Source organism: Anser brachyrhynchus, assembly GCF_964034855.1.
Source record: "Anser brachyrhynchus genome assembly, chromosome: 3".
Taxonomy (NCBI): Eukaryota; Metazoa; Chordata; class Aves; order Anseriformes; family Anatidae; genus Anser; species Anser brachyrhynchus.
In genome coordinates this window covers 59,213,348-59,233,915 of record NC_137696.1, presented here as the reverse complement: position 1 = coordinate 59,233,915, position 20,568 = coordinate 59,213,348, and the positions used below count along the sequence as shown (strand labels likewise).

At 41.7% G+C, this 20,568-nt stretch overlaps 1 protein-coding gene and 2 long non-coding RNA genes across 10 annotated transcripts in view; 1 reads left to right on the top strand and 2 right to left on the bottom strand.

Annotated features, from left to right (window-relative positions):
• SCAF8 (SR-related CTD associated factor 8) overlaps window positions 1–11,212 on the bottom strand; it is a 165,609-nt gene extending 154,397 nt beyond the window's left edge. For 4 of the 7 annotated variants that reach the window (XM_080585244.1, XM_080585245.1, XM_080585243.1 and 1 more), the window contains exon 1: window positions 10,584–10,775. In XM_080585244.1, the coding sequence (XP_080441370.1) occupies window positions 10,584–10,760 (177 nt within the window). In that variant the 5' untranslated portion in view covers window positions 10,761–10,775. Of the gene's footprint in view, window positions 1–1,297; window positions 1,608–1,912; window positions 2,286–10,583; window positions 10,776–11,126 lie in introns of those variants that run through there. The other 3 variants (XM_080585248.1, XM_080585247.1, XM_080585249.1) reach the window with 3 other exon arrangements.
• An 897-nt stretch (window positions 11,213–12,109) lies between these two features.
• LOC308192088 lies at window positions 12,110–15,839 on the bottom strand. Its single transcript, XR_013948540.1, has 3 exons — window positions 15,705–15,839; window positions 15,383–15,464; window positions 12,110–12,644 (listed from the first exon to the last, which is right to left on the bottom strand). It is a non-coding gene; the product is annotated as an uncharacterized lncRNA (long non-coding RNA).
• Window positions 15,840–15,944: 105 nt separating this feature from the next.
• The window catches only part of LOC308192085, a 41,888-nt gene continuing 37,264 nt past the window's right edge, over window positions 15,945–20,568 (top strand). The window contains exon 1 of one of the 2 annotated variants that reach the window (XR_013948531.1): window positions 15,945–16,029. This is a non-coding gene — a long non-coding RNA (uncharacterized lncRNA). Of the gene's footprint in view, window positions 16,030–16,149; window positions 16,183–20,568 lie in introns of those variants that run through there. The other variant, XR_013948532.1, reaches the window with a different exon arrangement.

Sequence of the window (20,568 nt, the reverse complement as noted above, 5' to 3'; positions counted from 1 at the left end):
CAGACTACAACCTTTGGACTCATCCACTTCACCTATTTAAAATATTTATTAGTCACATTCACAGTTCTAAAATGCAAAATGCGCATAGGTCAGTTAGACCAGAAACAACTACGAAAAGTTAAGATAAAATCAAGTTCTGCACTTGGTACAGAGGTGTTGGAGTGGCTAGCAATTATACTCAGGACTCCATAAACACAGCAAGTTTTGTATCGTTTACTTCCAGGATCAGGGTTTTGGTAACAGTATCTTTAAAACATTCCTGCATGCCAATACAAAGACACAGGTTAAACCAAAACAGAAAGAAATCATAAAAGCAAGTCTAATCATAGATGCTGTCTATTAATGCCATAGGAAAAAAATGATTAAAATATCATAACTTCATCTTCTGTGTTTTCTTTTTCAACAATCCAAAGCATACTCTTTTCCAAGCGTTTAAAAGATTTAAGGCATATCCTAAAGCTCTTCTCTTCAGTATGGTTTTCACCCTAAGTCTTTGGAGTTAATCATTTTGACTGTACTTATACCTGAGTGTGCAGCAAGTCAGAAGTTGTTTTCCAATATGGTAGTGAAAACTTTTGCTCACACTAGCAAGTATACATGAGAGAAATGTTCTAATCTGTTTATGCTCCTCTGTTCTTGTAACCAGCCTTTTCCTTTTCCCTACTTAAGATTGTAGTATGTAAGCTAATTCAAAAATAAAATGGAAAAAACTAGTTTGTAGTATCTTATCTTTCTTTTAGTGATCATTGTGATTCTTCCACTTAAGAATTTAAATTACATTACACGCAATACCTATAATTGTATATCGGTTACGGCTACTCAACTGCTACTGAGTTATAAGGAAGTACCCGCCTGTTTTAAAACCTGTAAAAATTGTGTTTTGACTTATAGAAATAATAGGGTTAGCACATTAGCACATCGCTAAGAAAAAAAAAATAAAATTACCATTTAATAAAATGAAATAACATTGTATTCCTTTAAGTTGTTAAAACCACGACACTTGTAGGCTGGGGGCAGAGAGCGAGGGCAACCTGGAGCTCCCATACTGGGCAGTGTGCAGAAGTATACGTTGTAGTCAGAGCTGATACTTTCTACCTTCAATATATGTGTAAGTCCAGTTTCCTATGACATATGACCTACTAGGTGTTTGTTTCCTTGTTCTCACCTCAACTTTCACAGGTAAGCGACACAAACTCTTGCTGTGAAGAGGAAGGCACCAGTTGTCGCACGAACGGCCTCGCGATAAAAAGAAATATTAACCAGGGGCACGGGAAGCAGCCCCACGCCGTGTCACTACCTGGCTGGCCAGGGGGTGTCTGTCGCCCTGGCGTGCCGTTCCCGGCGATGCGGCTCACAGCGCCGAGGTGCAGCACGGCAGCTCGGTGCAAGGCGCGCAGGAACGCCTGCTGCCGCCCCGACTTCTCTGAACACGCTCCTTCCGACCACCCAGGCGAGCCTCCGGGCCTCCCCGTCCCCATATTTCAACGAGGCAGCTCCGGGAGGCGGGGAGAGAGGGAGATCGAGGGCGGCTGGAGGGGCGCGGGGAGCCCCCCGGGGGGCGGGAGGGAGGCCTCCCCCGCTCCATCCTCTCCCCCCTTCTTCCTCCCCCCCCGTCCTCCTCGCCGCTCCCCGCAGGCTGTCAGCAGCCCTCTCCCGCCCGGCGCAGGCTGGAAGCCCCCGGGGAGCGCTCCCCCGCCCCGCCCCAGCCCGGGCCGACCTTCCCGGGGCGGAGGCCGCTCCGCCACCGCCTCTGCCCCTGCCCCCGGCCGGGGCTGCGCGGCCCCGGCCCCTTCCCCAGCCACCGCCCGGCGCCCGCTCCCCTGCCCGCGCCCGTTGCCGCCCCCTCCCCACGGCGAGGCGCCGGGCCCCGCGGCCCCGCCCGCTCCCCGAGCCCGGCGAGGGGGTCACGCACCTCGCTGTTAAAGGCTTTCACGGCCTCCATGTCGCGGCGGAGAAGGGGGCCGGGCGGCTTCTCTCCGCTGATGGCGGCCGGGAGGGGGCTAAGCCTCGCTCGGTGCGTGCGTGCGCGCCCGCCTCAGGAGCCGCCGGGCCTCCTCGCCATGGCGGCTGGCGCAGCAGGGCCGCGGGCCCGGCTCCTTCCCGGCTCCTCCCGGCCTCCGAGCCCCGCTCCCCGCCCGGCGGCGGCGCCCGCGTCCCGTCCCCCGCCGGGCTCCGCCGGGCCGCGCCGGGAGGCGATGAAGGAACAAGGCGCAGCGGCTGCGGCGCGGGCGCCAATATGGCGGACGCGCGGGGGCTCCTGGCAGCGCAGCTCCCAGACGAGCCGAGAGCGGCGCGGGCGGCCACAGCGCCGCCTGCCGGGCAGCGCCCGACACACCGGGCCGCCGCCGCCGCCGCCACCGGGCCCGCCTCCCCGCCGCCCCGCGGCCACACGGCGGCTCCGCCTCACGGCCACCCGCCGGCCGCGACGCTGGGGCAGGGAGGGAGGGAAAGAGGCGGCCCCGTCCCTGGGCTCTCGGCCCCGATGGCTCCCGCTGAAGCTCCGAGAAGGCGGCAAGAGAAGCCGTGGGGCACAAACCGGCGAGATAATGAAGCAAAAAGAGCCCCCAGCCCCCCGATCCGTCCCTCAGCGGGCACTCACCTGCAGCAGGAGTTGAGGCGTGCTCAGCACGGAGCCGCAGGGGTCTTTCCCCAGAGCTCAGTTATGTCCTTTAGCCCTGCGGACACGGCAGCGTTGTGGCAGAGCAAATTCAGGTCTGACCTGTGTTTATTTCCTGGCCACGACTCCAGGCTGCTCTCCGGATCACCCACACGCTCCTCTCCTCACAAGCTTCCCTCAGAGCCGAGGCACAAGGTCTCTCCCTGACCCATTAACACTCCTTACAAAGGGCATCAGGGGCTTACAGACCAAGGAGAGCTTTACTTGACAAACTTAACTTAGAAGTTAAGGTAAACACAGAATTTGGGGTAGACTTGTAATGTTATGGATTTGCCCTTACAGAAATGCAAATAAAGAGATTAAGTCCTGTAACAGAGCTGGGAGTCTTTCTTCCCCAATAGGTTAACATCAGGAAGAAGCCCATCTCCAGAAACAACATTGTTGCAGGAACAGGCCACAAAGATTGTCAAGAGGTTAGAGCAGATGCCCCTTTCAGAAAGGATTGGAGGGCTCAGACTAGAGAAGAGAGAGCCTTGAGCCAGGGAGGGCAGCTGGTAGCAGCCAGCACCTACAAATAGAAGTGCCTGAATAAGGTGCCTTAACATTTTTTCATTATTTTGAAAAAGTTAAGTCTCTATCAGAGGTACACAGCAGGCCAAGGGAGTGGTCTTAAATTAAAGCAGGGGAGATTCTGACTCAACAGAAGGAAAACCTTTTTCATTGTGAAGATGGTCAAGCAGTGAAACAAGTTCCCCAGACAGCAAGGTCTTTGCCCCTCTTCCACCCCACCCCCCCCTCCCCCAGGGAGTTAAGAGTAAATAAAATGCAAAGGGACATTTCTGTTCAAATTTTTGTAGAGGCTTTGTGGGAAATTGCATGGGATTTTTTTATATTGCAATAGTAACTGGTAAAACAATTACCTTGGTACTCCTTCAGTTACAAACTATCCTCCAGTATTTGGTAGCTTTTCTTTTGAGTGAAACTGAAGCAAGTCTTGCTTTGCCTATGAAAATGGATGGAATACCACAATGGATAGGAAAACATTTTACCAAAATTATTTTAAAACTGGCCTCAAAGTGACCAAAAACTTCCATGTGATTGTTTTTATGGAATATTTATTCCAATAGCCTAAGTTCTTCCAGTGAAGGAAAGGGAAGAATGAGTAAAGGAGTAATCAGAGAAGGAACGGTAGTATTTACACTTTAACATATATTAATGAACGCTTGACTTCTGATGTGCAGAGCCTGAATTAGAAGTGAAAGAGTTAGCTATCATCCAAGAATAAGAAATGGGTTATGTGTCTCTGAGCATAACACTAAGTGTTCTAAATTAAGCAAGCATACGAATGAAGTAATATCAAAACAGTGCAGGGAAATGGTTCATTCTGGGGCAAGGCCACCTTGCTCCATGAGACTGTCTAATTCAATGACTTATAGTATTACTCATAACATACCAGAGTCGGGAGGTTTCTCATCTTGTTCTGAATGAAAATGAGTGACAGCTTGCTGCACAATGCAGGATTTCTTCAATTCTGATGCTTTGTGCAACTACTGAAACTCAAACCTGAACATTTTCAATTTCACAAATAAGATCACACTTTTCAACATGATGAATTATATGCAAGATTCACAATGGTGGGGTATGCTTCCTGTTTGGATACAAACGCAGCTTTGCAATTATGAGAGAAAATCAAGCTTGACAAAATCTTTAATCTGACATGTACTGAGTTTTTCATAAGATAAGATAGGTATGCCCTCCTTTTTCCTACTTCTGAGAAGTCTAAATATAGATTCAAACAAACAAGTGTCCTCCATCCAAGTGAACCATTCCCTGCCCTTTCCTCTCACCTTTTAGATTAACAACCAACACACAAGTGTCAGGAGAGAAAGCTGGTGTTCACATAGGCATAGAGAAAAGCAGATCTGTTACTAGCCACTTGCAGCTTAAATTAAGAGAATGATGCAGTTTTCTTTGAAAGAAATTCTCGCCACATTTGGTTTTTAAGATATCTAAGTCATCAAAACCAAGCCATTCTGTATGTACCCTTGCCATTCCCTACTTATTTTTTCCCAGCATGTTTTCAAAGAGCTGCTTACTGTTTTGACTGAACATTAGCACATTCTTCTCCTCTATCCTTTTTCACTAACTACCTCATTGTCATCATTCATTTGCATCTCTAGTTGCCACTCCTTCACTACCACCATTTTAGATGTTCTTAATTTATAACTAGAGATATCAAAACATTCTCCACTGAACTTTTACTGAATTTGTTACCTACAGGTTCTCATGAGGGGCTCTTTTTTTTCAAATGTATATAAATTTTGAAGATTGTAAAAGAAATTCTGAACCACCAGATTTGTAACCATGTGCTGTTCATGATAGCCTGGTTACTGGGCACCCCAGTCCATTTACTGTCCAGTAACTTCAGGTCAGGCTTGTCTTACTCTAAATGTTTTGCACTTGTCCTAGCTTGACAGCATCAGACTCTAGTCGTTACACCACAGAAATCGCTTCAAATATTACTCCATTGGAAAAAAAAAAAAAAAACACTTTCAAAGACAATTCAGGCTTTAATATACAGGCCAGCTTCAGAGCTCAGATATACACTTTAGATCCATACTGATTTCAAATGAAATGTGGAAAGCAGAAGAAAAAGACTTAAAAATTACTACCAGCAACATTTCTCAGACTTTCTTGTAGGTTTGGGTAACTTCATACAATTGTGCTGACAATGTAATTCAGGCTTACAGTGTTATCGCCAACATTGCTAAAATAAGCTCAGCTAGGAAACATTTCCTAATGATTTCTTGTTCTATACAGGGTTCTAATCCTCAACTTCGAACTTCATACTGTGTTGTATGTGTATAATTACAAGGTAGAATGATGACCGTTTCTTACAGCAGCATAGCCAACCTTTAATTCTGCTCCTAACAAGACATTTCTTTTAAAATAAAGGTTAGCCAATGGTTTTGCAGTAGCAGTTACAGCATGCTTATCTGATTTTAATGAAACAGCAGAATTACAAGGATGGAACATGGTAAATCCTTATGATATCCACTTGCAAACACTGTAAAAGACATGAGAGAAAGTTTTCTAGCCAATTCCAGCTACAAGCATATCCATTTTTTGGAAAGCTCAAACTGAAATAACTATTTTATATGTATGTGTGTGTATATATATATATTATATATATATTATATAAGTATATAGTGAAATCTTCTTAAATTCAATTCTGGTGCTAATAAAATAAAGCTTTCAAGTATAAATTTAAGTGCTTCAAGGGAAATTCAAGGAGGGTTCATTGATAGTTTTCAGACCTTATAACCAACATAAGACTGCATACTTAGCACAGTGCTGTTTGTAGAGCAACAAGCCAAATGAGGGCCAAAAAAACTCAAGTGAGAACATGAAAGATGATGGATGGATGAAACTTTTTAATCTTAAAAAAATGTTTATCTGCTAGCTCATGTGCCTTCTGAAATACGGGCTGACAACTAGAAGCATCAATTCTTGACCAATAAATTGGATCATTCCTTCATATCATGTCTTCTCTCATGCCCACATGTACCAGATCTCCAGTATGCAGCCATATTACAAAACCAGAATTATTTCTCCCAGTCTGCTGAGAAAATCTTATTTTGTTTTACAGAACATGACAGAGGTGAACACAACACACTAAGAACCATTTCCATAATTTCTCTATCACCTCAAGCACAATGTCAGGAAATTTTAATATTTTGGTTCAAGCTTTTTATTTACTTTAAGATTAATAAATGAAACCTAAGCTATCACACGTAGTATCTTAAGCTACAGAGACATGAAATCAAGATTTCAGTCAGTGCTTAAGATCACATTTTCTGTCAAAAATACAAAATATCACTCTTAAATATAAAATCAGCACACAGATTTTATAGGCATGTGTCTTTGCCCCAGGAAGGCATGGACCTGGACACATTTTTCTTCAGTGGGTGGTCTAGACTCTCACCACACATCTGTATTCTGATAGCTACCAAAAATCAGATATAGAAAACTAAAATTGAAGGAACAGCCAAGGTTTACTTTCTATTGACTAGATCTGTCTGCAACACCTAATTAATCAACTACTGACAAAATATGATTTTATGTTTGAAGGAAAAAGACCCAAGAGACGAAGTAGATAAAGTATGCAGTCTTATCACACTGACACTTTCCTCATCCTGTTCAGCAGTGCAGCCTGATTTTCCTGTTTCAGAGCTTCTTTTCTGGCAAGTTACGACCTCATTACAGTCATATCAATTGCATATTTTTGTCTAAACAGATGGAGTTCTCGTCTCTTCCATTACCTTTCAGTAAACAATAATTCCAGTTAGACGGTAAAGTAAAAGATTTTCTATCACTTACTTGCTCTGTTAGATCTTGGACAGCAAAACTGAGTTCATCAGCAATTCACACAACAATAGAAGAGACCAGAAGTCAATGGCAGTACAGACCAAGCACCAGAGTACTGAGACACATGGAGAAATTAATCTGTTTCTTTCAAGAATACACACCTGTGCTTCGAAAAAGGACAGATCAATCAGTGAAATCTTTGCACTGGAAAAGTTAGATGGAAACTAGCAGGATAAAGAGGTTAACAGGTACACACACAGGGGGTTGGTCAGCATAAAAGACCAAGGATTTCAAGACAGCCACCACCACTTTACCTAGGGGTGGTAAGAAAATCACTGGCTACTTACAGAAGTTATAGGCATGCTTTCTTTATCCTTTTTATATTCCCATTCCAATGGATTTACTGAAAGTGTACACTAGAATGACAATATTTGCAATCTGCAGTATTAACAGCCTTGAAATAATATGTATTCACAGCATGGCAGTTAGCTATGTGTCAACTCTGAGACTTCTCTCCATATGCCCTAAAAATAATTTAATTAAGGCTTATATGATTGGGATAAAACAAACAACAACAAAAATCACAAAAGCTCTTGAGCACACTCAAATTCTCCATGGGGAAAAGATTGTGCTTCTTGAATGTTTTCTACGCTATGAGTATGTTTCAAGCAAGGCATGAGTATTTGTTTACTGTTTTTCGCTTGACCATCTCTACAACCAGTAGATCAGAATTAAACTAAAGGTATATCAGCAGATCCTTTCTTCTCCAAGATCCTTTTTTTTTTTTTTTTTTTAAGCCAATAACCAATGCAAGACTAATTCACAAAAATGATTTGGAAACTCCATCCAGGAAGGGATTTCATTACGCAGTTATGATTACTTCCAACACCCTTAACTTGATGCTTATTTTACTCTTTATAAATATATTTATCAATATAGTCTAGTTCTTTATTATGAAGGATAGTGAGAAACTGGGCAAACAGGCACACTATAAGCACTGCAGGGCTTTGCAAAACACCACCTAAACTGCAGCACAGGCAGCGCTGAGTCAGAGCTACTGAATTCAGCCAGGTTGAGCTGATACATGCACAGTTACTCAGGTGTGACAGCACTACATTTCCCAAACTCTTGCAGTTTCCAGGGGGAAATCTGCTTGTCTCACATATCCAAACTACTCAGCTCTCCAGATCCACAACCCTGGATTCAGAATTTAGCTCAGGATGACAACAGAATTGGGATTTGGCTGGCTCAGGTCCAGCAAAACTTAACAGTAATGTTTCTAGGTGACCAATCTTTACATTTGTTAAGCAGAAAAACAAGAAAATACTTTCAAGATCTGATTGGTCTCTAAAACAATCTAGTTAAACCAGCACAGTACTTCATTTCGTTTCTTTCTCTGGCTCACTTGAAGCTTTGGTCTCAGGGAGGAGGCAGCTACCAGAAAAACACATGCTTTCTAGCAAAAGTGGTGTTAGGAAAGACATTCCCAGCTAGAAGTCATAGCAACATTTGTGATGTACAGTGTCTGTATGTTGGGGTATAAAAAGTTAAAAGACCTACCATGCCGAAGAGCTGGAGGTACCTTCTGAATCTGCAACCAGATCAAGAGTAATTACAGGATGCTGAGTTGCAACAAAGGTTCCTGGTGAACTTCCCCCAGATTAAAACTTTCACCTCATGGCACTACAGGAGAAGGCACCTCCTCCCTCTGCCTCAACCCAAAGTTGTTTCCTGGATCAAAACAGGTCTCGAAAGTAGCAAGCACAGGAACAAGCCACTAAGTCATTCATTCTTATGTCCTTCTCTTGAACGATCCTTCGCAGCAGAGAACCAGAAAATTTAACTAAACTCTTTTTGGTGAAATATACACAGTTTTCTGTAAAGTTCAGGGAATTTTTAATTCCCTTACCACAATACTGGATCAGCCTTTTTTGTTGATACATTGGAACAGGTACAGAATTGCATTTTCCCATGGTAATCTACTTATCATTTGGAGGGGAAGAAAAAAAAAATTGAAATCATTTCACTTTAAGAAAAACACATATGAAGTTGCTACAGCTTCCTAGTCAAAGACCATATTTGTCCCATACACAAGCAGTACAGAAGCCACCATTCCAGTCAATCCTGATAACTGCTCTCTTGTGGATGTTATCCACAGGATCACATACAATATTTGCAATAGCACAGTGCCTTCCAGTACTTGAAACAGTGAAATCTGGTACTTTGCTAGGGACAGAAAGCAAAGGTACATGTTCCCTCCGTAGGAAAAGTGGTATTTACTTCACAGCACAGTCCCAAACCCTCTGTTTGCTTTAGTTTTGTTACAGGACAAGTTGTAATCCACCTAGCCTGTAGGCAATGTAAAGTAAATACATTTTAGTAACAAAGGATTCCTCGCTGTGCTTGATGTCCCTAAGTAGCTCCACCTTCAATTCTCAGGCTCTTGAAACTTAGGCTTATGGACATTTTTAACCTTAATGCACGGTGATAGGTGTACAGTAAGTATATCCCTTCAGTTCCTTATAAAACTACACATGCACAGGTGAAAAATTACTGATATAATAATGTAAACATTGAGAAACTTCGTATTTACTTTATAAGGCATGTTTGTACGATGACAGATAATTGTTTTCTTAGTAAGTAATAACAGGTAGATCTTGCATTAGTCAGAAGTTAGGGAATAGGATATTTAAAAGCTCTTTTTTTTTTTTTGTCAGCTTTTTATAAGACTTCGTAGCAGCAAACTGGATTGTTGACTCTGAAAGGTTTTTGAGAAGAAACACAGCAGCAATCATCTTGTCAAGCTTGACATTTTATAACAGCCACTCTTTCCTTACGGTCAAGCCTCAAGGAGCTAACACTGCCGTGAACTCGCACCTTAACCTAAAGGTTACTCTGCCTGGGTGATGGCACTACTGCAGGAACACAAACATTCAAGAACACTTTGTATCATCATCAGCTCTGCTCAGACGTGAATGCACTTGCCAAGAACCACTCTCAGGTTAAGCAATAGCTAGAACAAGCACGAGCCACTCACGGATTGCTACATGGTGGGTTCAGAAGGAGAGGAGGACACAGCAGGGCCGGGGCTGGGTGTGCTGGTGGGGCTTCCCAGCAGAGCAGCTAAGCAGGACAACACACTACTGCTTTAAAGATACACTTCCCCCACAACATGGAAATAGGAAAAATGAAGCCATTCTCTCCAGGCTGGAGCCCGGCCACTGGGGAATGAACCGTTATGAGCCAGGTGACCCTTCTCAGTCATATGCTTGCTCTGCAGGATTCATAAGACAAGATTATGTCACTTCAAAAGCCCTTACGCAACCAGAAACGTGTGTCCTAGCCAAGACCGTGTGTTCACTCAGGACCAAATTCAGCATTTCAGCTCCATATGCATCTAGTCAGGTAGAATTAAACTGGTATTTCTGCAAATAGGTTAGCTTTCTGTCGTTCTTATGGGTCTGTGATCTAAAACCACTCTGGTTTTACAGAGGTAAACCTCTACTTATAGACGTAAGTGAAATGTAAGCAGTTGACAGCATAAAGTATAAGTATAAAAAGTATATAAAAAGTATAGTTTTAATAACTTTTGCCTTACTTTAAGGAAGCTTTCAAATGCAGTCTTGCCTTGTTCCTGCTGTTTTACATCAGTACAGCAAGAAACACTAGGATGTGTTTTTATGCTTTCCAGGTCAGTCGTACCGAGAGCTGCTCCGGAGGAAAGCCTTCCAAGCCTCAGCCTCCCTGCTATGACACCAGCACTCGCCAAGCGCATCCCAGCTCTCCCAAAGGAACGCTGACAGCAGCAGGTACCCCGGAGGGGAGCAGCCGCAGGCAGGAGGCAGCACCCTCCCCAGGCACCACCGCTGAGCTCCTGCCCCCGGCGGCGACACCGCGGCTCCACCTGGCGGCCCCGCGCGGAGCGGCCCCCGGCCAGCGCTGCTCGGTCTGCAGGGAAGCGCGCTCCCCTTCCTCTCCTTGCACCGGTGCCTTCTGTCCCTGCCCTCCCCGCCTAAACAAACCCCAGCCCAAATAAATAACGCGCATTCCCCCTCCGACAGCATTTTTGTCTGCTGTCGGTAACCAGGAACTCCCAGCACTCCTTTCCCAAAAGATCACGATAAAAAGTTTGGCAGACTACCTGCTCCTCTTCCACAGATGCTGACCCTCCTTCATTCTTGAATCTCCCACATCAGCATATCCTCTCCAAAATACTGAAGCTTTAACAATGCAGCTGAAAGAAGATGGGTCAAAAATTAATAGGCAAGCTGAGCACGATTATTTTTCAGAAAGCCCTCCTACTCTTCCCTTCCATTTGCCATAGCCAGGAGTGATAAAAAAAATAATCATTATTCTTCTGAAGAACTATTAAAATAATAAAAGAACGCTCTTAATTGTATACTGGTCTGTTATTCGAATTATATATGCCACATCAAAACAAAAGCCAGATTATTTCTAAGAGATTTCCTCTTCAACTATAGTTTTCACTTATTTTTATTCAGCTTAGTTATTTCAGCTCAATTGAAGTTGTAATCTAGTTACTAAACCAAAGCAAATGTGTAACATCTGGTGTGCTTTGCATGCTGAGGACCAAAACTCGTGAACTCAGCTTTTGCCCATCAAACACTGCGTTCATAGAGCTCTGCTGAAATAAATGCAAGTTGCGAACCACCTGTACTAGAGACATCTTGCATTATCTTATCCTAGTTCTTTTAGGAGTAGTGATTGTAGAATCCTAGAATGGTTTCGGTTGGAAGGGACCATAAAGTTCATCCAGTTCCACTCCGCCCTGCCATGGGCAGGGACATCTCCCACCAGATCAGGTTGCCCAAAGCCCCATCCAGCCTGGCCTTGAACACCTTCAGTGATGGGGCATCCACAGCCTGTGCCAGTGCCTCACCACCCTCTGATTTAAGAATTTCTTTTGAATATATAATCTAAATCTACTGTTTTTTAGGATAAGATCATTATTCCTTGTTCTATCCCTACACTCCCTGACAAAGAGTCCCTCCCCAGCTTTCCTGTAGGCCCCTATGTCTCCCTGGAGCCTTCTCTTCTCTAGGCTGAACAACCCCAACTCCCTCAGTCTGTCTTCACAGGAGAGGTGATCATTTTTGTGGCCCTCCTCTGGACTAATAGCTCCACATCCTTCTTGTGATGGGGGCCAAAGAGCTGAACACAGTGCTTCAGGTTGGGTCTCACATGAGCAGAGGGGGACAATCACCTCCCTCGCCCTGCTGGCCACACTTCTTTACATTTGGCACAGGATATGGTTGCCTTTCGGAGCAGCGAGCACACATTGCCAGCTCATGTTGAGCTTCTCATCAACCATCCCCTATGTCGTTCTCCTCAGGACTGTTTTTAACCCATTCTCTGTTCATGATACAAAATAGGAAATGAATGGTCCCTTAGTGCCATTGGAATCACATTGTCTTTATTTATAATGCCTTGCTTTCCTCTTTAAAAAAGGTTCTCTCATAACCTGAGATCTCTAGTTAAGTCACAGGCTGTGATAAGGGCTGCTCCTCAGTCAGTGCACAAAGACAGGACTCCAGACTTTATTTAGGCTTCATTTAGTTCATAATTATTAGCACTGATGAATTCTAAGGCTTCTTTATACTTTCTGAATCCTTTGAGTTAGCATCAGGTAAAACTGAACCTGTAATATAATGTAACCAGTCTGAAAATATACATTGATAAAGTGTCTGATAACCACAGGCATAAGGTCTCCCAACTATAGCACCTGTATTTGTTTAATAAGATCTTGCAATGCTGTAATTAAAGCACTGATTCTACTAAAAGGAAACCAGGCATTAGTACTAATGCTATCTACTACTAACGCTGTCTCATAGTAAGGTGGCAAATGATGACTTCAGTACAACCAAAAAAAAATTAAAAATCCCAGTCATGGATATGCTAAAATCTCAAGCAAGGTTTAGTTGTTGCTAGAAAATTGGCAATATGAATAAAAATAACAAAATGAGAATCATTCATAACAAATGGTATGGTAGGCTACCATAAAAATAAAACAATCCTATGCTATTGTTCAAAAATACTTGCAAAATAATTAGATTAACAGTTGCATATTTAGTGGCTAGTAAAAAGGTAATATACTACAATCAAATCTGATAGACACGCTGTAGCACCAGCAAAGGAAAAGTATTATCAATCTGTTTTCGGAACTGAAATCAGCTGAATAAACTTTTGAAAAAGTACAAGATGTTTAAATAAACGTTTGTCTTGTTCTAGAATGCTGTCAGGGTGGGGGGGGGGGGGGTCAGAAAGAAACATTTAATACAAAATTTGTTCTTAATAAGTCAGTACAGTAATTCTTCCCAAATCTAACATCAAGTTGTCTGCTTGAGCTCACTGGCATGAGCAATGAAGTTTTACATAAAGGAGCAAAGGTCCATCCAATTACAGGATCAGACTCTACTTAACTGTAACTGATGTTGACAGTTCCTCAGGACTTCTCTTCAAACCTATTTGACAAAAGGTTGGCTCAACTTGGAACACAGGGAATCAGTCACAGGTAAAGCTAAAATTCATGCTCCTGTTGCTAGTGAGACTAAAACAAGCAACATCTCTTCCTCTAATAAGGAAGATACGATAAGTGCTATTGTATATAGTCTCTTTATCAGGAGTTAGATGTTGTCCTTAAGATTTTGGCAATTTCTTGGTGCAATCTTTCACACAGAGTTTACCTACCAAGAAATTAAAATGGGTTTTTCATCTGCTATGACTTTTTACATGTTGTTCTTTTTATAAGACTTGAACTCAGTGTGAAATTTGAGATATTTGAGGGAGACGTGGAGAAGAACAAAAAGAAGAAAAAGTTACAGTAGAGAGACAACTTCAGAAAGCAGATCAGTCTAACTAGATGTACTTGGAAACAAACTAAACTTACATGAAAGTCATATTTTTCAAGTCACTAATTCTGCATTGTTTCCCTCCATAGGCCACTTCTATATAAACTTTACTGCATCAAGTATAGGAATAACAGTGGCGTGCATTAATTTTAGATTTGTTATTAACATGACTAAACTATATAACCTTGAAAGTCATGCATTTTCATTTTAAGTATCATTACCAGCTATACAGTTCCTATCCCAAAGTGTGATTCCCAAAACCACGATGTAACATCTTAAGTTTCCAGACTAGCAGAAACTGTAATTGTACTTCAAACAGAACAGATAATGTTAGGTTTTAAGTGCGGTTTGGAGAAGAAGAGAAATACAACATCAAATTTTCCATGGAGATGCATACTATAATTAGACAGGGAGAGAAAAAAGATGATTTAATATCATCACATGGAAGGAATGTTACAAAGAGTTCTTCAACCTGAGCAAGAAGCATGATTTAAAATAAAATTGAAGCATACAATTAGTAAATATCATTTTTGAAAGAGAGGCATTGTTTCTGTCAACAAAAGTTTTGTTTGAAAGCTATGCCTAAGACATTAAAAACAGAGTGTGATGATCACTGTGTTCCTGCTAGGCACTTAGATCTCCTATTCTCTTTTCTAGTAGTTCTCTGAAAAGGATAAGTATTTACCTCTAAGAAAAATCTTTCCTAGAACAGGTGAAGCTACTAACTCCCAACGTTAACAGATAAACACCACTCTGCAAGGAGTATTTATCCTCTCACACAGCATTTCTTTCTCCTATGACCACAGAAGTATTCCACACGAAGTGTGTGGACCAGGGGAGGGTGCTCTGGGTGATACAGAACAGAGAAATTGCAGTACCCCTTTTCTGGGGTGGTAGACACTGGAAAAAGTGCATCATAAACACTTAATTGTAAACACAACTCACATTAGGAACAAAAATAACATGTAGAAAAACTCTCAATTATTTTTTTATTCAAAAGCCTTTACTTTGATATCCATGCTATCAAAGTATTTTACCGTGGCTGAAAGAAAAATACTTGGAAAGGACTAAATCTTTTCTAGCCACACAAAACAAAAGGAAAGCTACCAGCTTACTTTAGTTCCCATGAGAAAGAAAAAAAAATTAAATTCTTTTTTCAGGCTATATGGCTTATATACACAACGGTATTTGTTTGGGGAAGACAAAATCTTGTAAGTCTGGTGTCCTGTCATTTTTCAGAACAATCTGAAAAAATCTGGGTCAGTGCCTTGGCATCAGTATCAGGTGAAGCATGTTCCTCACCTCAGATACATGGTTACTAGCAGCACCTGCTTCACCAAAACCACCTGAAATACTTCAATCACTTCAGTGATGTCAGTCAGCCACCTCTGACTCATAGGCATGGGCAGACTTAACTTAGCAAAAGCTAATTATCTGTCTCAGCCTTAGGGAAAGTACTACTGAACCACAAATAAGCATCTTCTGACCTAATAAAGTTTGCAACGCTGCATGTTGAGTGCCTGTTTACCTTAGTACAGCAGGCTGTAAGCTATGGTTCCTCTAGAGCTGTTTTACACAAAGTTCAGCTTTCCCAGCCATAGAAACAGCCCCTAGGACAGGATAAAGAGCAGAATTAAGTTATTGCCCATTTTAGTTCCACCCAAATTCTTGAGAGGGATCAGACAATAAGGCAGCAAAGTGCAAGACAAATCTTTTAGCAACAGTAGAACTCCTGCTAAAGATATCCCCTGTTTGAAAGATAATTCCAATTAAAGTGTTTTAAACCATTCATATATTTATAAACGAATGCTATAATAATAGATATAGCTACTTTTTTTTTTTTCACTTACCATGTTTTACAGATATAACTTTATATTAGTCATTTAGTATAGAGGCATCTAAACAGTAAGTACAACAGTACAACAGCTACCTTATTTTACAGATTTCTTTATTTTCTAAGTGTCACTATGAAATTAAAGAAAAAAAAGCAACACCCAACAACACACCTTTAATAGATAGCTTATTAGCTTCATCTGCTTGATAAGAAGAAAAGGGACAGGTGGGAGAAACCAGTTCAGCTGTGCCTTGTTGGGAAAGGAAGGAAGGGATTGGATATTGCAGCCTTCATTGAGAAGAGGTGGCTTCTTATGACAAACGTTTGGCTATTATAAAAAGGTAGTGTTGCCTACTGTGGGGAGGTTGGAGGATTTTGTTGGTTCTTAATTGCAGTTTTTTTTTTATTTTTATTTCCTTGTATGGGTGCTAAAAGTGAGAAGGCTGATTCAGAAATTTTACAGATAAGGGATTCTGCTATATCTGTTCTTCTTGGTAAGAGCTATAGCTTGTCTTCTGTTCTGATCTGAGAGGTGTAGTTAGCTCTGAGATGGGAGGAAATTATACTCTGGTTGTGCTTGTGAGTACTATTACTTTGCAAACTTTCTGTGGAAAGAGACAGTCATGTTTTGAGTTAATGTATTATTGGTTGCTTCCTGTATTATGCTGCTAGGTGGCCTCCTTGTTTGCTCTTGATCAAAGTGAATGCTCTGTTTCAAGGATCATCATAGATGAAGAAAGCAATTTAACAGCTTAAGAAAATAAAGCATGTTAGAAAACTGAGTAAAGTAAGGGTGTCTAGTGAAAGAACTCATAGTCAAATTATAGAAAAAAATAACAGCTTTTAATTTAGTTTCTTTTAATTGTGGATTTTAAGTAGTCTATGGCTTAAATAGAAAATAAGTAATGTAGGTACTGCTTTCAATTTAAATGCTAAAGTGTCTTGATATAGTATAGCAGACATTTATTGTAGTATTTGGGGGTTTTATTTGTTTGCCTTATTAAGCTGCCTATATATGCATCATACCTGTCACATTCCACTGTCTCTAAGAGCTGGAATAGGGCTGTTTGAAGTGGCAGGTAATGAAACTTTAAACCTTCAAGCTTTTGGTAACGTGTATGATAAAAAGTGTACAAATTAACCTGAAGAAAGTGCTCCTCTCTGATGTAAAATCTAGTATTTTATGTTAAAATGTTGACTTATCTTCAAAGACAGTACTGTCTTTAACCTAATTCTGTTAAATGACGTAAGGTATGTGTTGGCTAGTAGTGTAACTTCATAGTGGATTCTTTATCTTGTGTTGAATACTCCAGACCTCCATTACTTGACACTATACTTAATGGTGTCGTCTTTTTTTTTCCTCTCCTTAATATTACTGAAAATAGTGTGATGTAGGAAGTAATTAACATTGCCACAGAAGTATTTAACTGCTTAGGAATTTAGAGAAATCAGCTCCATTCATGCAAAAGCTAATAACAGAACTGTAACTGCATTTCAGCAGGTGTTAAAAAGTCACTCTAGGTAATCTAAAAAAAATGAAATCTGACTTTTGAATAAGACTACCACTGTAGTACGAGTAACATGGACAAAAGTCTTACAGTTTGTTTTGCACACTGTATTTTTCAGAAGTAGTGCTACTCCCTTTTCATAGTGGATCTTATAAACCCAGTTTTATTTATAACATCACCAGCCTTTTTTGCATGTTGTTGTTCAGCTCTTGTTTATGTAGAATCAGTAGATCATAACATCACTGAAAGACTTTAGCTGTCCATAGGCTTCTTGTTGCTGTTAATTGAGAAGAAGAGCCTCATATTCTTGGTTTGAAATGTATGCTTTAGAGCGAGCGGGAAGAGTTTGAAATGTGTGCTATGCTCACTATCATCTAGCCTTCTAAAACAGCACAGTAAGTAAGCTCTGGGGATTTATTATAGTCTGGCAGGGTTTATCACTGGGTGGTGCATGGACTGAGCAGAGATCTGAGCCCAGCACAACAAAGAAACTGGAGGATTCTGGGCGATGCCCATTCAGCCTCCCAAATAAAATAATTGGTCATTTTGAAAGTACCTGATTGGCAGTAAAACCCTCTTAGAGTCTTAACCTGTCATGTTACTGTGTCTTTGCTGCTGAAGATAAAAGAACTCCCTGCAGAACGAATCTTATGTGTGTCTTCTTCTAATTTATTTTTCCTTTATTTAAAAAAAAAAAGCCTTTTCACTTCCCAGTACCACTCTGGGACTACTGAGCTTGGAGGCAGACATCTTTTGCATGTGGACCCTGTTGGGTGGAAAGTGATTTTGCTTTTTTCCTTCTTAAGTACTAAACACAATTATGCTAGAGCTTTGTCATTTTGATACCTGTTTATTCTCTTTTAAACTGAAAAGAAAAATTAGAGTAATCTGTCAGCAACAGTCCTTGTAGGAACAGCAGGAGTTGGAGGCCTGGTCACAAATGTGCAATTTTCTGTTGGTGTGATCCCCTCTCAGATGGGGACTGGGCTGCCCCAAGACAGTGTGGGGTGCAGGCACTCTGTGGTTGGGAGATGTGCTTGGGTGAGGGGCAGCAGTTGGCCCTCCCAGCTGGGCCTGCTGCTGAAGGCTGGCCAGCAGCTGGGGAGGCTGTGTGTAGTGATTCTGAACTCATGATATAGCCCTAAAGGCACAGTACTTACTTGTATTTTTCTCCCCCTGTGCATCTGGGGGAGGATTTCATGCAACTAACACAGCAGATGAGAATAGAATTTCAGTCTCTGTTACCTGGAGCTTGTCATCCAGTACCCCAAAGAGGGAGGTGACTTTGTTACCCTTGTGGATTCAATACACTGCACCCTCACTAAAACCTGCTTATTTGTTCCCTTGAAGGCCCTGGATACGTTTTATATTTTGTTCCCTTAAAATAACAACAAATCTTGTTGAATAAAGTTCCCTTATCTGATAGAGGAGAAGGGGACAACATAATGAATCTTGATATCCACACTGTAAAATCTATTATGGACCTGAAGAGTGGTGCATGGGTGTGCTCCCGTTTGCTTTCACTCCTCCACCTCTGGATGTGGATAACCTTTATTCTGGTACAATGTTACTGCGTTAGATCTGAAAGGTCCCCTGACATCACACAGCTAATCGGGGCTTCTCAGTGAATAGGATCTGGCCTTTTAGCAGTATCCTGAATGCACTATTGATTTGCTGACAGGAAGCCCTGTAGCGATAACAAAAGAAGAAATGATTCAGCAATCACCGGAAAGCCTCCCTTGATTTCACATCTGTGAGTCCATCTACTTCCATGCCAGCTGAGCTGCCTTCACATGAGAGGGAAGTTTCTCATTGTTCTGTACTTTGTTCTTCTTTTCTTTCTTTTTAGTGTAAAATGTCACATTTTCCACAGGCGCTATCAAAACCAAACTAAAACAACTGCTAGGGTGACAGTGCCAAAAAGTATTTACTACTAGCTGTAGCAGCAAATGAATATGTGAAGACAAAGTGCTGCATTATGAATGTCAGGGCAACTTCCAAAATTAGCTTAAGAAAGTCCAAGGGATTAGGGTATTGTTTTACAGAACTGCGACAGACCATTGCAGTCTCCAGGGTGACTCTGCTGCAGCCCTTTAATAGTGAAATCCCAAATCCTGCTTTAGATAAGTAGTTCTTGGTTTGTAACCTCATCAAAAAGGCACCATTCAAAGTTTAAAATGCTTTTCCTTTGTATTACAGTACCCAAAGTGCTTAAGTAACCAAGAAAATATTAGGGAATTCTTCTATTTAAAAAAGAAAGCAGTAAAGCCAGTCTCTGTTGATCCATGCTTCTGGTCCGAGTTGCTGAGCAGCGTGCTTGGCGTGACTGTGAGAATTCTTCTGCTGTATTTGGGCAATGTGTGTGCTAGAGCATTTTTATACTTATCTGGATGAACTCAAAACATCAAATGTTCTGTTCCAGATACTGGAACATTCAATGTTGTGTGCTTCCTAGTATATTTATTAACAGTTGCCTAACCCTAATTTTGCTTTATAATGCATAGCACAAAATAGTGTGAAGGCTATGTATCCCTGTTTTAATGCAGTTTGTGATATAGAAATGTACAAATCACCTTATGAAGTCAAAGTAGTTGTCCATGTACTTTCAGTTCTTCTTAATTAATGAACAAGTCCGAGGTATTCCTGAACTTGAATCCTTTGCTCTAAGTCAAGAGGGAAATATTGCTCCTTTCTATAGAGAAAACTGTCGTCTTTCTCAAGCCTAGCTTTCCCACATTGGGAGTTGAGTAACTTTGTGTTATTTCTTCTCTTCTGGGTATTTTTTGGGGGTGTCTATTTTCAATAATATATTGCTGCATCGCTTCTGGGGGTTTTTAACTTAATTTAGGACTCTTGGAATTAATTTTTCTTTTGTGACTATACTGGAACAGCATTGCAGAGAAGCAAGGATTGTTTGCTGAGTCATCCTTAAGATCTGGTGTGAGGGTTTTCTTAAGGACTTGGGAAAACTTTGGCAGACTGATGCTCCTGCAGAGGTGTGGGGGATGCGACCCAGCATCAGAGGCACTGGAGGCCAGCCAAGGCACAGCACATCTTGCACTTGTTCCCTCCAGAGAGAGGGTAAGATGATTATATTTAAAACAATGAAACAAGTCCTGCTTTTAGGTCTTGTCTTTGGAAGCTGCTAGCTGTCACTCCAGGGCCATGCCTGTGGTAGGATAGGGCTGCCCAGAGGGTGAGTGGATGGCAAAAGCTTTTTCTGGGGACTTAGTGAAGTGGTAGTCTGTAAATTGTGGCAAGGCTACTACGGAGTTAAGCACTAAAATGGTGTTAATCTAGAGCACCTCTGCAGTTGCTTAGTCTCCAGCAGTGTAGCATCCAGTTATAACAACCAGAGGGACTTCTCTGGAG